Below are 17325 nucleotides of genomic sequence, written 5' to 3'. Positions count from 1 at the left end.
AATGAGCCATGTCTCAATTTTTTCTATGCAGCGCTTTCGGAGATATAGAGGTGCAAAGTTTTCGGTTTTTCCAAAATGGCGCCCGTATCACTTGACCTATGACGTCATAGATAGCATTAAAAAATTATACAGGAGGAGGTACACCTATGGTGAAAATTTCCTGTCAATTGGACCAACGGTTGCAGAGAAAATCGTAATTATTATCTGCGGACAGACAAACAAACAGATGAAAAAATCACTCATAGCGCAAAACTTGGCAAAAGATAACAAAGTAGAATAGCACTCAATAGAGCATCCTTTTGACCTCACAAATATATATTTTGTGGTTAAAATTTTGTGACTTGATATGCAAATCGCCTTCAAATTTTACCTTAATTGGATGAAAATTGACAATTTTAGAAATTTGGCCTATGTTGCCCTTTTGAGCTATGTTGACCTCAAAAATAGTTGGTGGTTGAATTCAGTAAGACGACATGCAAATCCTATTCAGAGTTCAAGTCAATCGGATAAAAATTGAGGATTTTAGAAATTCGAGAATAGTGGTTGACCTTAGGCCTATGTTGACATTTTGGCCTATGTTGATCTCAAAAATAGTGTCGGTTGAATTCAATTCGCAGATATGAAAATCCTATTCAAATTTGAAGTCAATCGGACGAATATTGAGGATTTTAGAAATTGGTAATAAGTTGTTGACCTTTGGCCTATGTTGACCTTGCGACGAGCTGTTGTTGACCTTGCGACCTATGCGGCCATGTTGACCTTGCGACCATGTTGACCATGCGACCTATGTTTATCTCAAAAATAGTTGGTGGTTGAATTCAGTTACCTGATTTGTAAATCCTATTCAAATTTGAAGTCGATCGGATGAAAATTGAGGATTTTAGAAATTTGAAAAAAGTGGCCGACCTTTGGCCTGCCTACGTTGACCTTTTGACCTTTTGACCTCAAAAATATGTAGGATTTTGTCGTACCTCAAACTCTATCATTTGGTGAAGTTTCGTGAAGATCGGTTTAAAATTCTGACCTGTAGGCAATTATAAGTGAGCAGACAGACAAATAAACACACAAACCGGAGTGATCAACATACTTGTCAAATAAAAATTTTTGACAAGTAACAAACGGACTCAAATGCAATACCCTCTCCCCTGGCGAGGGTAATCATGAGGTTTTATTCCTATATAACTAAGCTAACGTCTCGGTGAATAAATTAAGGGTTCATTAGACAACCTAAAATGCCAACTGAGTTGAGACTAACCCTATTTAAATCCTTTGTGAGGGGGGGGGGGGGGGGGGAGGAACACTGTGGGACGAGGCCATCCTCGATGGAGTGCATGTAAATGAACCAAAACAAGCACAAGCGAGTGGAGGTGGATGACTTCCAAAGGGGGTGGGTGAATGTGCCACATTGTGTGTTTTTCCTGCTACTACCATTCACGGTTTGACATGCAAACGAATGGGTCTCAAATGAGCATGTTTTGTGTCTGTCTGAATAAGCGGGATGAGTTAGGATTAGAAGGAATAAGGAACATTGTTATTAAATTGTGGAAACACTTTTATCTGGTGTAAATGCGCTGAGCTCATCTCAGTATTATGGTGTTGGAATTTTTATTCTGGACTCCTGCTTAGATGGTTTAGACTGCAAAATCGAATGAGAAAATTGAAACTCATGGTTCACAAGAGGTTAGCTTGAGCTTCAGCTAAAATTTCCTGTCTATTGCCCATGACGGTATGACCATAATAATGACCATGATTAGGCGAGTTTCCTCATCGACACATTCAGTTTGAAATGTACTTTTCTTGATGATAATTCTTTATTATTTGATAGCTGAAGATTTATATTGCAGGTATTTTAATTGAATGTTAGTCTGCTAAGGAAGTCAATTGGATAATAACGGAGCTGCAGAACTTTAAAAACTTAGGGTTTTTTTTTTTTTTTTTTTTTTGTTTTGTTTTTTTTGTATACAAGATCGAGGCTCGTGAAAGAGCGAACATTAATCACACAGAAAGACAAACCGACACATAAAACATATAACATAGGGAGCGGTAGACAAGATGGGGAGAGAGGGGGAAGGACACAAACACAACATTTGAGAGCAGGGACCGAGAGACATGGAGACATCGAGAGATCTGAGAGAGGGCGAGGGCTTTGGGGGGGGGGGGGGGGGTGTGGGAAGGGGGCGGTGGGAGAGGTATAAAACATATGGACACTGCCAGGACTTCCAGGAAAGAAGTTGGAATTTCAAACAACGTGGATCTGGGGTGAATTAGCGGGGGTAGAAAAGATCAAGGTTTTGGATGGGGGAAGATAAGAGATGGTGGTGAACAGCTGTTTTAAAGACCTGGAGGGAGGAGTGGGATTGAAGGGAGTGGGGGAGTTTGTTCCAGAGGCGGGAGAAAAGAGGAATGAAAGAGTGAAGGTGAGCAGAGAGCCGAGATTTCGGCAGTTTAACCATCAGAGGGTTGCTGGCAGATCTTGTGCGACCTGTAGGAATATTTGGGGGACAGAGCACAGAGAGAGCTGGGGGTGCAAGGCCGGAGAGGAGTCGGTAGAAGACAGAAAGACCACCTACCTGCCTGCGGTGAGTGAGTGAAAGGCCCTCAGAGATAGCTTCATCGCGGGAGATTCCAATAATTCTGAAAGCTTTGGTTTCAACAGCGTGAAGCCGAGCTAGGTGTGAGGCAGGAGCACCGGCCCATAGGGGAGAACAGGTTTGAGTTATTCACTCACTTTGAAGTCATTAGTTCTGATGTTCACCAGAACAATCTTCTTCTTCATTCAGCCTGATATTGAGACTTTGACATTTACATTTTACTTTTGCTTTGCATTGCTCACTGATTTATTTTATTGGTTTTTTTTCCATTATGTCTTCTCTTTTTTTTTCTCTTTCTCAGCCAACATTGGATTCAGTCATAAGACTGAATTGCTTACAAAAGGAGGGAGATAAACATGTGGTTCGTACCTACAGCCTGGAAAACCTGAGGGAGTTGCAGAACAAACTGATGCTCATTGCGAGCAAGGATGGAAATTCACATCAAGATGTCAACTACTTCATTGAGGTTTGAAAAAAGAAGAAGCAATTAACCGTTAGAAGTTACTTGAGTACTGTCGTAAATAATTGAGGCTTAAATGAATTTGCTTGCAAATTAATATATTAGTGATCATATTTAAGAAAGTCACTGATGTGTTTAGATTAACTAAGCCACTGATTATTTTCATTGTTCATAATGGCAAGACTTAATACTGTTATGTCGGGAGGGTAGAGCAATATCTAGAGTCAGGTAGATCTGAATAGGTAACATGCTTCGTCTGTCGCGATAGGGAATCTGCCCTGTAATAAGTCTATGTGTTAGGCGTTTTGTCGTTTAAGGAGTACACCTGTAAACATACCAGGATGTTCGTGTGCCAGGTAGTTGTAGGGATTAAAGATAACAGCCCCTGTGTGTCGAACCTGGTAATCAAACCTTTGTCCCTTATGGCAACGCACACCTGTAGACACGTAGATAGGCCCTTTAGTGCACACAGTAATTAAATTCCCTTCCCTGACAAAGACTTTGGAAGAAGCCAGGCAGAAAGTCAGATCGGGGCACCGCCGGGTGCCAGCCGTCAGCTACATCACCAGCTAGGCCTAGCAACATCGCGTGACCACGCCACAGGGAACGTGTGATTGGAGGGAAGGAGCTGGAAGGTTTTGGTGGAAGGCACTGGTTGGTGGCGCGCCAAGGCTGACGTCACCGCCCAGGTTATAAAAGGGCGCTTCAGGACATTTTCAGCAGCTCTAGCCCCTGCACTCTCTTGCTCTTGCGCTGCTTGTCTCTGGAGCTCTTGGTTGTCTCTGGCTGTCTTGCGCTGCACGACATTTTAGCAGCTCTAGTTCTACCTCTTGCACGCCCTTCTTTGGCCTCTTGGCGCTGCACGATATCTCTGTGCTCGAAGCTCTTGTGCTTCTTCTTGGTCTTGAGAGGCCCTGGTGGTCGTTGGCTCGCCATCTGCATGGTGCTTGGAGCGGTGCTTGTGCGGGAGCGAGGCTCGGTGCTGTGAACGGGCGGGACCTCGTGTGCAAACGGTGAGGGCGTTGGCTCGGCCTCGCGAAGCGTGCGAGGCGGACGGAGGATTCCTCCATGCCGGAGTTTGGAGCCAAGTGGGGACAAGAAGACGGACAGTTAAGACGCACCACATTCACAATTACACGACGTGTTCTTTTTTTAATTAATTCCTGTGTGGCGTATTTGAAGTCTGGTGTGTGGGATCCCAACTTAGGCTCTTTATTTGAGTACCGTCGCGTTTCATTGTCTCGGGTTCCGGAATAAACGTGTTTATTTTTGTACATTCTAATTCGGTGTCGAGTACATTAATTCCCCTGCAGTTGCCGTCGGTTCGCTGAAGGTAAGCGCTTTTACCACAGCTTCCACTTCCCTTCTTCCTCCCGTGCTACATAAGTAAAATCCGTATTGGTCGTTGCTTCCAGTAGATTTTTTTTTTTTTTTGTATACTGAATCGAGGCTCGTGAAAGCTAACATTTACTTCACAAACAAATCAACCAGACAAACAAAATACCCAAAAAGAGGGAGCGGAAGACAAGATGGGGAGAGAAGGGGAAGCACACAAACACAACATCCGAGAGCAGGGAGATGTGTGGAAGGGAGAGGGCCCGGGGGGAGGAGGCATGGGAAGGGGGGGGGGGGGGGAGGGAGAAGTATAAAACACAAGGACACCCAGGACTTCCTGGACAGAAGTTGGTATTTCAAAAAAGTGGAATTGGGGTGAAATTAGCGGGGGTAGAAAAGATCAAGGTTTTGGATGGGGGGAAGATAAGAGATGGTGGTGAACAGCTGTTTTAAAGACTTGGAGGGTGGAGTGGGATTGAAGAGAGTGAGGGAGTTTGTTCCAGAGGTGGGAGAAAAGAGGAATGAAGGAGTGAAGGTGAGCAGAGAGTCTTGATTTTGGCAGTTTAACCATAAGAGCCAAGAGGGTTGCAGGCAGATCTTGTGCGACCTGTAGGAATATTTGCGGGACAGAGCCCAGAGAGAGCTGGGGGGGGGGGCAAGGCCAGAGAGGAGTCGCTAGAAGACGGAAAGACCACCAACCTGCCTGCGGTGAGTGAGTGAGAAGCCCTTGGAGTTAGCTTCATCGCGGGAGATTCCAATGATTCTGAATGCTTTGGTTTCAACAGCGTGAAGGTGAGCTAGGTGTGAGGCAGGAGCACCAGCCCAGAGGGGAGAGCAGTATTCCATTGAGCTGCGGATGAAAGCCTTGTATGTGGTGAGGAGCTCAGGTGTGCCAAGGAAGGACTTCGCACGACGGAGGATGCCCAGTCGGCGACTGGCTTTGGAGGCCAGATTTGAAATGTGGTTTTCCCAGGAAAGATCATGGCAGATAGTGAGACCCAAAAGCTTGAGTGACAGAACCTCTTGGAGAGGATTATTCAGAAAGTGGATGGGAGGGTTGTCCAGTCGGTCTTTTCGGAGAGACATCGTAAGAGTGTGAGATTTGTCAGGATTGAAAGACATGTTCCACTTGTTTGCCCAGTCTGTGATTTTGTCAAGGTCTGCAGAGAGTGAGGAGGCTGCAGACTGCCAATCTGAGGGATGAAGAATGGAGCGACAGAGAGTAGAGTCGTCAGCAAAGAGATAGAGAGGATTTTCAAGAGAGTCAGAGAGATCATTGATGAAGACCAGAAAAAGCACAGGGCCCAGAACACTGCCTTGGGGAACTCCAGCCTGAACAGGAAGAGGAGATGAGAGAAACCCATTCAGGGCCACACGTTGACTTCGACTTGAGAGGAAGTCCGCCAGCCATGCGTGGAGATTTCCATGGATACCAAAAGAGGAGAGTTTGGTGAGCAGAGCGGGGTGCCAGACCGTATCGAAGGCACGTGATATGTCAAGGGAGACTGTTCTAATTTCCTGTTTGGCATTGAGGACCTCCATCCATTGTTGAGAAAGCAGAAGCAGCATGTCCAGAGTGGAGTGTCCAGGTCTGAAACCAAATTGATGATCAGAGATCAAGCCATTGGAGAAGAGGAAAGATTTCATATCTGAAGCAATGATGGATTCCATGACTTTGCTGATAATTGGGAGAAGGCTGATTGGTCTGTAGTTGCTGGGATCTGTTTTTGCACCTTTTTTGTGCAAAGCGGTGATGTTGGCAGATTTCCAAGCAGATGGAAGATGACCTTGAGCAAAAGAGAGGGTGAAGAGAACAGAGAGAGGGAGTGAAAGAGCGGAAGAACATGATTTTAGGACCCGTGGGCTGATGCCGTCAGGTCCAGTTGCAGAATCAGAGTTGAGGGTTGACAGAAACTTTTACACCTTGTCAGGAGGAATGGACACAGAGTCCAGGAGCAGCTGGGTACGACTGGGTATGGTGGGTACAGAGAGGGATGGGTTTGGGACACAAGATTTAGAGGCAAACACAGAGTTGAGGCATTCAGCTTTTTCACGTGCGGAGTCAGCCGTGTGGCCATTTGAGGTGAGGGAGGGGATGGAGGGGGAACAAACACCAGAAACAGATTTGACCAGACGCCACCAGGATTTGGAAGAGGGAGACAGATAAGAGAGTTCGGTCCTGAGAATGGAGAGATATTGTTTCCTGGCTCTCCTGAGGGTGGACACACACTTGTTTCATGCTTTGTGAAAGTAGATCGGGCAGTAGATCCGTTTAGGTCCATCCGCGGTCCCTGGTCTTAACCGAAGGGTTCCCGCGACAATACTGTGTTCCGTATGTGTTTATGTATATATATATATTTATATATATATATATATATATATATGTATATATATATATATATATATATATATATATATATATATATACATATATATATATGTATGTATGTATGTATATATATATATATATATATATATATATATATGTATGTATGTATGTATGTATATATGTATATATATATATATACATATATATATATATATATTGCAGAGTGACTGATAGTGACTGATATATATATATATATATATATATATATATATATATATATATATATATATATATATATATATATATATATATATATATATATATATATATATATATATATATATCAGTCACTCTGCAACCGTCATATCATTAGTGGGGAACCGCCAGCAAGGTGTCCCATACAGCTGCTGCTTCACCTTGCTGGGGGCGATAAGCACCGCCTGCCACACGGTAACATTATCTCTGGTATCCACTCATCATATGGAGTCGACCTGGATGCGGTTGGGAGTTACTAATAATTGGTATCTGTAATCTGGTTCTCTAACCTAATGAGCGAACGTCATGACGTCATCGCCCTGCATGTCCGCATTGCCTGCAAAGCTCCAGGGGAACCATCTAGCAGTGCGTCATTATGGATTATAAATGCAATGCAATGCGGACATTATGCAATGCGGACATGCATGGCGATGAAAGGTATATATATATATATATTGGTAGACAAGATCGAAGCTCATGTAAGAGCTATCATTGTATTTGCCAGATCCGTCCCAGTTGCCCAAATCCTGACGAGCCACGTCAAATTGTTCTGCAGCTCTTAAACCAGTGAAAAAGTAAAATAAAATAATCACTTTAATAATCACTTCATAAAATAACACACATACACATACACCCCCAGAGACACACACATACACACCACATACACACACACACACACACAAACACACATGTTGGGCTTCACTTTATAGGAAAGGAGAGAAAGACAAAGTTAGAGCGACAATGGTTTAATGATATCAATTACGAACACAATTGTGGAGCAAGGCTTAGCAGCGTAAAGCTTTTACACAAGCAGTTCACCACCAAGGCACTCACTGGCAAATCCAGCAAATACCCATTTCTTATATAGGCAAAAAATCAGATGAAAGTCTCCGCTGAAGACAAAGGAATAAATGGGCTCTAGAGACCTCCACCATGGTCCCTTCCTGCAGAGGGCCAAACTTAGAATACAAAGATGTGGGAATAAGATAGGTTTGACCTTCTCAGGCCCTTATCTAAACAAACCAAGCTTGGGCAAGGCGAAAGGAAGCGTTCTCACAATAGAGTATAGTTGTTTACACTTGGCACTAAAGCATTAACAGTGGGTTAAATGATTGAGTACATAAAATCAAAGGATATATTATGAGATCCTACTTTATTCAGGGTTAACAATACCCTTTAACTTGAAGGCAACAAGAATTATATGGTAAATCATCCACATTGTAAAGGAAATAACTTGTCAACATGTTTTCCCTGCACGTCGGTTGTGGTTCTTATCTCAATCTGGCACATGTGTAAAGAGATTCTCCAAGGCTGGTTCTCCGAGCCGTGAACAACATGTTTTTCACCAGCCAAATCCAGCTGGGTTAAAGCAGGCCACAGTAAGGACATAATTATATATATATTTTCAGATGTTCTGATCACATGGTGCATAGGGTCTAAACCCCATGACCGACACACACACATACACACACACAATGCAAATACACACACACATACACACAGTGGCATAGTGATGGTTTGTGGGGCTCGGGGTGAAGGTCAAAAATATCGCCCCCTGCAGGCACTGCCATAGTTAGAAATTCCTATTGAAAGGGCCATATGAAAGAGCTCTAAGCTTCCCCAGCGGGATCAGCAGCAGAGCCCCAGAAGCTGTTCAAAATGAGAATAGATTTAGTTATGACAAGTCAGGAGACGACGATGGTTCACGAGCGAGCGGTATTCAATGACAAAGGACGGACTATAACCGAAACTTCCGCTCTTTCACTCCCTCTTTCTGTTCTCTTCACCCTCTCTTTTGCTCAAGGTCATCTGCCATCTGCTTGGAAATCAGCCAACATCATCGCTTTGCACAAAAAAGGTGCAAAAACAGATCCTAGCAACTACAGACCAATCAGCCTTCTCCCAATTATCAGCAAAGTCATGGAATCCATCATTGCTTCAGATATGAAATCTTTCCTCTTCTCCAATGGTTTGATCTCTGATCATCAATTTGGTTTCAGACCAGGTCACTCTACTCTGGACATGCTGCTTCTGCTTTCTCAACAATGGATGGAGGTACTCAACGCCAAACAGGAAATTAGAGCCGTCTTCCTTGACATATCACGTGCCTTCGATACGGTCTGGCACCCCGCTCTGCTCACCAAACTCTCCTCCTTTGGTATCCATGGAAATCTCCACGCATGGCTGGCGGACTTCCTCTCTGGTCGTAGTCAACGTGTGGCCCTGAATGGGTTTCTCTCATCTCCTCTTCCTGTTCAGGCTGGAGTTCCCCAAGGCAGTGTTCTGGGCCCTGTGCTTTTTCTGGTCTTCATCAATGATCTCTCTGACTCTCTTGAAAATCCTCTCTATCTCTTTGCTGATGACTCTACTCTCTGTCGCTCCATTCCTCATCCCTCAGATCGGCAGTCTGCAGCCTCCTCACTCTCTGTAGACCTGGACAAAATCACAGACTGGGCAAACAAATGGAACATGTCTTTCAATCCTGACAAATCTCACACTCTTACGATGTCTCTCCGAAAAGACCGACTGGACAACCCTCCCACCACTTTCTGAATAATCCTCTCCAAGAAGTTTTGTCACTCAATCTTTTGGGTCTCACTATCTGCCATGATCTTTCCTGGGAAAACCACATTTCAAATCTGGCCTCCAAAGCCAGTCGCCGACTGGGCATCCTCCGTCGTGCGAAGTCCTTGCTTGGTACACCTGAGCTCCTCACCACTTACAAGGCTTGCATCCGCATCTCTATGGAATACTGCTCTCTCCTCTGGTCTGGTGCTCCTGCCTCACACCTCGCTCGTCTTCACGCTGTTGAAACCAAAGCGTTCAGAATCATTGGAATCTCCCGCGATGAAGCTAACTCCAAGGGCCTTTCACTCACTCACCGCAGGCAGGTTGGTGGTCTTTCCGTCTTCTACCGACTCCTCTCTGGCCTTGCCCCCCCAGCTCTCTGTGGGCTCTGTCCCCCAAATATTCCTACAGGTCGCACAAGATCTGCCTGCAACCCTCTTATGGTTAAACTGCCAAAATCAAGACTTTCTGCTCACCTTCACTCCTTCATTCCTCTTTTCTCCCGCCTCTGGAACAAACTCCCTCACTCTTCAATCCCACTCCACCCTCCAGGTCTTTAAAACAGCTGTTCACCACCATCTCTTATCCTCCCCCATACAAAACCTTGATCTTTTCTACCCCCGCTAATTTCGGTCCCCTTGTGTTTTATCCCTACCCCCCCCCCCCCCCGTCCCACGCCTCCTCCCCCCAAGCCCTCTCCCTCCCACACTTCTCCCTGCTCTCAAATGTTGTGTTTGTGTGCTTCCCCTTCTCTCCCCATCTTGTCTTCCGCTCCCTCTTTTTATATATTTTGTTTGTTTGGTTGATTTGTTTGTGAAATAAATGTTAGCTCTTTCACGAGCCTCGATTCAGTATACAAAAAAGAAAAAAATAAAAGAAACAGGCCCGGGCTGTGGGGTCGGGGGCCCACGTGGCAGGTGTGGGCCCCCGACATGCGATGTACATGCCTATTTACAAAGGGCCCCAATGCGCTGCAGGCGCAGGCCTTTAAGAGCCAGCTGTACGTAATTGTGTTTGGTGCTGGCCCGGAAATGTCAAAACGAAGGTTACTGACCTTGAAATGAGATAGAAAATAATGTATAATCAGTTATGAGGTTAGTTAGCTCCACAATACCGAAAATTCGGTCGATTCCGACAACTTTGAAAATTTGACTTTTGTGACCTTCAATGGTCAAAGATCGAAGATTCTGAAATTTGTTGGAAAACTTGTATTTCATGATGTATGTGATAATATAAAATCAGGTAACCATCAGGAAGTGAACTATGTAATAAAACCATCAAAAATCGACTTTTCTAAATTTCGTGACCTTGTGACCTTGACCTTGGGGCGAAAATGAAAAATCGAGCTCTGTGGGGCTAGACACATGACATTGGCCTAACCAAATACCGAAACCCCTGTCAGATTCCACCAACTCCCTCGGAGAAGATGTAGCTTGAAATTGATTACCCCCTAAAAAGACATCTTTTTCGGGCGTCGCTCCGCCCACAATGGGCGCAAGACGCCCACTCAAGGCAGGACACAACTAGATCATGATATCAACCTCCCACCCAAGTTTCATCAAGATCGGATGCTATCATCGGGTAGTTATGCTGCGGACAGACAGACACACAGACACACACCCATGACGAATATAGTGGTCACTCTGTTTGATAACTCGTGAACCAATAGCCAGAGATGATTAGGCTAATTAACTACAAAGAATCTGGAAGAATTCCTATATTTCTAAACACGTGCCATGTTAAGGTGTATAGAGCAGTTTAATAGGTCCTCCCATGACATGGTATTCCTATGACAAAATAACTACCAAACACAATGATAACATTGTGACAAAGCATTTATCTATCTATAATTCCATTAATCTCTGTGTGTATGTGTGTATGTGTGTATGTGTGTATGTGTGTTTGTATGTTTGTCTGTGACCGCTGTTTCTCGACAACCACGGGTCCGATATACTTTAAACTTGCCAGGTATATTGCTGGGGACCCGAGGATGTGCCTTTTCAAGGTTTCATATTAATCGGACAAGTACTTACCGAGCTATGGCGATTTAGCCGTTCGCCGTTCGCTTTGGCGTTGCGAATGGACCAAACCATTGCATGTAAATAGAGGGGGGGGGTTCTGTGGTCGTTGCGAATGGACCAAACCATTCATGTAAATAGAGGGGGGGGGGGGGGTTCTGTGGTCGTTACTGCCACGTGGTTTCAAAGTTTTTTTTTGTTGTTGTTGTTTGCACGCATGTTTTTTAGCACCCACGTACGGGCACGCCCTAGGATGTTTACACACACACACCCCTACACAAATTTTTTTTTTTTTTTTTTTGGCAAGGAACGGGCACCCACGTACGGGCACGTCCTAGCTTATATATAGTACGGGCATGCCCTAGTTAATACTAATACTGTTAAGAACAATAATAATATTTGTCCCATTTGTCAATAATAAAACAAACGTATAATCCCCGCCTTGGTCCAAGCATACCTGGGCTTGGTGAAAGGTAAACTAGTGCTGAAGCAGTAGAGCAGGCAGGTATACTACAAGGCCGTTAACAACTACATCAAACATGCATGCAGCATAGTGTGGTATTTCTATGCAGCATGGTGTGGTATTTCTATGCAGCATGGTGTGGTATTTCTATGCAGCATGGTGTGGTATGTCTATGCAACATGGTGTGGCATTTCTATGCAACATGGTGTGGTATTTCTATGCAACATGGTGTGGTATTTCTATGCAACATGGTGTGGTATTTCTATGCAGCATGGTGTGGTATGTCTATGCAACAAGGTGTGGTAGTTCTATGCAGCATGGTGTGGTATTTCTATGCAACATGGTGTGTGGTATTTCTATGCAGCATGGTGTGGTATGTCTGTGCAACGTGGTGTGGTATTTTTATGGCCTCGAGACTAGAGCTGATGAGACATAGCAGCAGAGGAAGGAAAGGAAGTTAATGAACTCATTTGACACGTGATCCTGGTCTCGCTGTTTGGGACATAACACCGTGAGATATCTAGATTTGATCGACGTAATTACTAACAAACGTCCAACAGTTACACCCCTCTATCCCTTGGGCCAATGGTCTCTCCATGTTACCGAGTGCATAATAAAGCTCATTATACAAGATAAGAGATCTACGCAGCAAACACAGTAACACAGATTTATTTACTGTGAGAGATGTCCGTGAAGTTAGCACCCTTTACCCTTTACCCGATTCAAAGTTAGCGTTGTACCATTACAAAAATGGGGGGTGTTGTGGATATCTTTGTACAAAAGGCAGATGCGAATGCGTAAATAGGGTAAATTATGGACTATGGTAATCCGATAATGGTTCAAATCCTGTAAAGCCCTGAGAAATGGTTTGAATCCCGTAAACTTTTGAATCGGGCAATGGTTTGAATGAGGGGTGGGTTGGTGAGGGGTGGGTGGTGAGAGTTGTTGTTTTCATGCTTGTTGTTGTTGTTGCTGCCGTTATGTTTCCCAGGCCATTACCGATTCAGTCCACTACCGGATTCGAAAGTGAGAGATGTCATTATCGGATTACCATAGTCCATAATTTACCCTATTTACGCATTCGCATCCGCCTTTTGTACAAAGGTATCCACAACACCCCATTCAAGGATTCATAGTTGGACTAAAATATTTAAAATGCTTAATTTCGTCGCTAATTAGAAAAAAAAGCTTCTTGATCAGTTTCGGTCCAAGTGGAATCATTATTGCATGGTCGATTTTGACTGATGAGATTGGAGGATATTTTGCCATTAAAACAAAGTAATTCCATGTTTAATTTTACGTTAAAATGTATCTCGTTTGGCATCATGCTCTTATTCTGGTTGAATGTTTGCCTTCATGCGGAGATTTTCAAACGCAGCACAGGAAGCGCCTACAGGAGACAGCCAAACACACGGACAGACATCACGGTTCACATTCTATAATAGAGATGGTAAAATTAACTTTATTTATTGACTTTGTCTCGTATTTAAATATACTACCCAGAAGGTATGCAGTAGAAGGTGTATAATCTTACATTTCAGCGATGACTGATTTCTGTGTCAAACTTACAATGTTCTCCAATATCCTGCAGGTCTTGGATGGAGCAATGAGGCTGGGCAAAGCATATATTGAGCTACATACTGCAGGGAATGTGCTCTTCCATGATTGGAAGGCTTTGATTTACTGCAGCGTTCAAAGGAAAGTCACCGTCGATGTGTACTTCAGACTGCTGGGAATTAATGTGCAGGGATCAAAACCTATCTGTGCGGAACTACCGCAACTCGGGCGTGCTCTCGAACAGTGTTTGGAAAACTGGCAGCAACATATGTATGAGAAACGAGATAGGTTTCCATTTCTCAACTGGTATACTGCTAAGCAACTCGTATTTTTGAGCTCAGAGCTAGCTCAATTCATGTTGGAACAGGGCGTTTCTGCCCAGGCCCTCAACTTGCTTTCATTCTTAAAGTCTGAATGTACTGAACAAGATGTAAAAGGTGCATTGGATTTGGCAATTGCTGCTGTAAATGCTCAAGAAAAGGAAGAAAACAGATGTTTGTACCAATCTCCATTGGAAGACCAGGACGGACTGCTCAAGTATGATGAAGTTCTGAAGCTGCTTGAAAACCTTCAAGAACAAGGAATTTCAGAAGATCTGGCAAAAGCTGCAATTGAAAGCTGTGGAGCAACTGCTGATGCAAATGACATTTTTACGTTTGCTGTATCTCTTATGGAAGACCATTTGGAAGTCGAACAACTCTGCATGAAATTTGATGAAAGACATCGGAACACTTCACAGTCACAGGTGAAAGTGGCACAACTTTCATCACTGAAAGACATAACCGAAGATAACAGAAATGATTTAAAGATTAACAGGACAAACTGCTTTGAAACCATCACAGCCCTTTGGTTTTTCTACAAGGAAAAATTGTCACATGTTGTGTCGGAGGAGTACCTGAGCTTGGACATTCTTGGGCAGACATTGAGTTACCTCGATTCTCGTGAAAAAATGGTTATTACGAGAGGCCTTCCGACGTGTTATTCCGAAGGAAGACCCAATCTGGTCACTTGCTCTGATGCTGAATTGTTTCCTAGTCTAGTCAGCTTATATGCTGAAAGTAATGGCCAGCCACTTCCTACATATGATGAAGTTCTGGTCTGCTCAGACCAGACCACAAAGGAAGAGTGTGAATTGTTTATTCGGCGGGCAGTTGTTGGTGCTGCAGGGAGTTTGCAGAAGATCTACAGCTTGGTATTTGCGGAACAACTGACCTATGAAGTGGCAATGCATTTCGACAAACTTCAAAAGAACTTTGCCAAGGACATTGCCTACCGTCTTGTGCTCTTTTGCAGCTCAGATAAGAAGCATACCTACTTTGCCACTGCATTTGATTCATGTCATGTTGTAAACCACACCTGTTTGTCCAGTCAAAGACTCAAGCAGTATCTGAATGAGCAGTTTGACATTGGCGAGAACACAGATTCTCCAGCTTGTGCTTATCCAGATGGTAAACATATCCATTTAGTGTCATCACAATGCCCTGGTGTTGGTGAGTAAAGCATCTGCTTTCTTAAAATTGTCGTTCTTTGTTAAGGAAACATCAGAAGAAAATAGGCCTTATAATATATGATGTTATTAACTGTTTGTATTTGTTTGTCCCTTTCAGGAAAATCACTGTTTATTAAAAACACAGTAGCCCACAGTAAGGAAGTCTTGAAAAATCCAGACTTATCCTATGTCATCATTCGACTGACACAGTCGGAAATAAATGAGGAGTATTTGACCGAGAGATTTCTTGAGCATCAGGACAAGCCTGGACAACAACGAGCTCGTGTCTTCCACATCGACGTGGCACCTGCTGTGAGAACAACATTCACAAAATAAGATTTTCAAACATAATTAGATGGTTTATTAAAAGCCTGCTTTTGTTTGAGGGTCGTAATATTTACCTGATGTCTTGCATGCGATTAATTACATGGTATCCCATTGTGCCAGAAAATGTCAGCCATTTTGTTGAAATGCTGAAGCTGAAATAGGTTTTGGGGTTTTTTGTATACATAATCGAGGCTCGTGGAAGAGCTAGTACAGGGACCGGATCAGGATGTAATCGACAAAAACAGGATGCAAAGTACGCCTCTGGTAAAGTTTGACGGGGGGTAGACGAGATGGACGCATGGGGTAGACGATATGGATACAGAAGGAAACTGCCAGGAGAGAAAACTGGAAAAGTGGATGGAGCTGGGATTTGGGTGGGGTTAACAAGGGTAGAAAAGATCATTGTTTTGGATTGGGGATGATCTGAGAACGTTGTAAACAGCTGTCTTGAACACCTGGATGGAAGAATGAGATTGAAGAGGATGTGGAAATGGATTCCACAGGCAGGACAAAAGAGGAACAAATGAGTGTAGGTGAGCAGTGATCCTGGATTTAGGTAGGTCCAACAGAAGGGGTTTGAAGGTGGACTTTGTGACTCCTGCAGAAAAAAAAGCATAGAAAGAGTAGAGTGTGCAAAACTAGAAAAGGAGGTGGTAGAAGACAGAGAGACCACCAAACTGTCTGCAATGGTGAAGTGAGACTCAGCTTCAGCATCTGAGCCTACAGACTCAACTTCATCGTGGGAGATTCCAATAATCTTTGAGGCCTCGGATTCCACAGCGTCAGGCTGAACAGGATGTGAGGCACGGGAACCAGCCCTGAGGGGAGAGCAATACTTCATCAAGCTGCAGATAAAGGCCTTGCAGGTGGATAGGAGTTCAGATGTGCCAAGGACTTCGTACGATGCAGGATCCCTGACAGCAGCTGGCTTTGGAGGCCAACTTTGAAATGTGGTTTGCTCAAGAAAGATCATGGCTGATAGTGAGACCAAAGAGTTGAATGACTGAACTTCCTCAAGAAGTTTGTTAAGAAAGTAGAATGGAGATTTTACCAGATGGTCCTTTCGTAGAGAGATACTGAGAGTGTAAGATTTGTCAGGATGGAAAGACATATTCCATGTGTTTGACCAGCTTGTGATTTTTTTTTAATGGCTGAATAGAGGGAAGAGGCTGCTGCTTGCCTGCCTGTCTGTAGGAGGAGGGATGCCAGGGCAGAGAGTGGAGTTATCAGCAAATAGATGAAGTGGATTTCAGTGAGTCAAAGAGATCCTTGATGAAGATCAGGAATAGGACTGGGGCCAGAACACTGCTTTGGGGTACTCTAGCCTTGACAGGGACAGGAGATGAAAGGTTGAGTGCCACATGTTGGTTATGAGATTAGAGGAAGTCAGTAAGCCATGTGTGAGTTGACCTTGGATGCCATACGCAGAGAGTTTGGAGAGTAAGGCAGGATGCTAGACTGTATCAAAAGCACGAGATATGTCCAGAGAGACAGCCCTGATCTTATGTCTGACAATGAGGGTAACAATGAGTAACGTCTGACAATGAACCACCTTTTAGAGGCCATTTTTCCCCGCAGAGCAGGGGTTGGCCTTTTTTGGGCACCATGGTCCCCTTTTTGAAGCAATTTTTTTGAAGAATTTTGAAGCAACGTCTGACAATGAGTAACATCATATATGATAGGTCTATAGTTCAGGGGATCATCCATTGTTGGGTGAGTAGAATCAGCATGCTCAAGGTGGAGTGACCTGATCTGAATCCAAATTGGTGATCTGAGATGAGGTTGTTGGAGAAAAGGTTGGACCTCACATCAACTGCGATGATGGATTCCATGACCTTGCTTATGATTTGAAGTAAGCTGATAGGTCTATAGTTGAGGGGATCAGTTTTTGCTCCTTGTTTTTAGCTTACCTGAAACGTCGGTCCGAGGAGCT

At 43.9% G+C, this 17325-nt stretch overlaps 1 protein-coding gene across 1 annotated transcript in view; it reads left to right on the top strand.

Moving 5' to 3' along the window:
• RNF213 (ring finger protein 213) overlaps positions 1-17325 on the top strand; it is a 391778-nt gene that overhangs the window by 154015 nt on the left and 220438 nt on the right. The window contains exons 16-18 of the mRNA XM_078781285.1: positions 2893-3057; positions 13611-15066; positions 15184-15377. Coding sequence (XP_078637411.1) covers positions 2893-3057; positions 13611-15066; positions 15184-15377 — 1815 coding nt within the window. The remainder of the gene's footprint in view (positions 1-2892; positions 3058-13610; positions 15067-15183; positions 15378-17325) is intronic.

Source organism: Myxine glutinosa, chromosome 7 (assembly GCF_964187855.1).
Source record: "Myxine glutinosa chromosome 7, kmMyxGlut1.1, whole genome shotgun sequence".
NCBI lineage: Eukaryota > Metazoa > Chordata > Myxini > Myxiniformes > Myxinidae > Myxine > Myxine glutinosa.
This window is presented reverse-complemented; position numbering and strand designations above follow the sequence as displayed.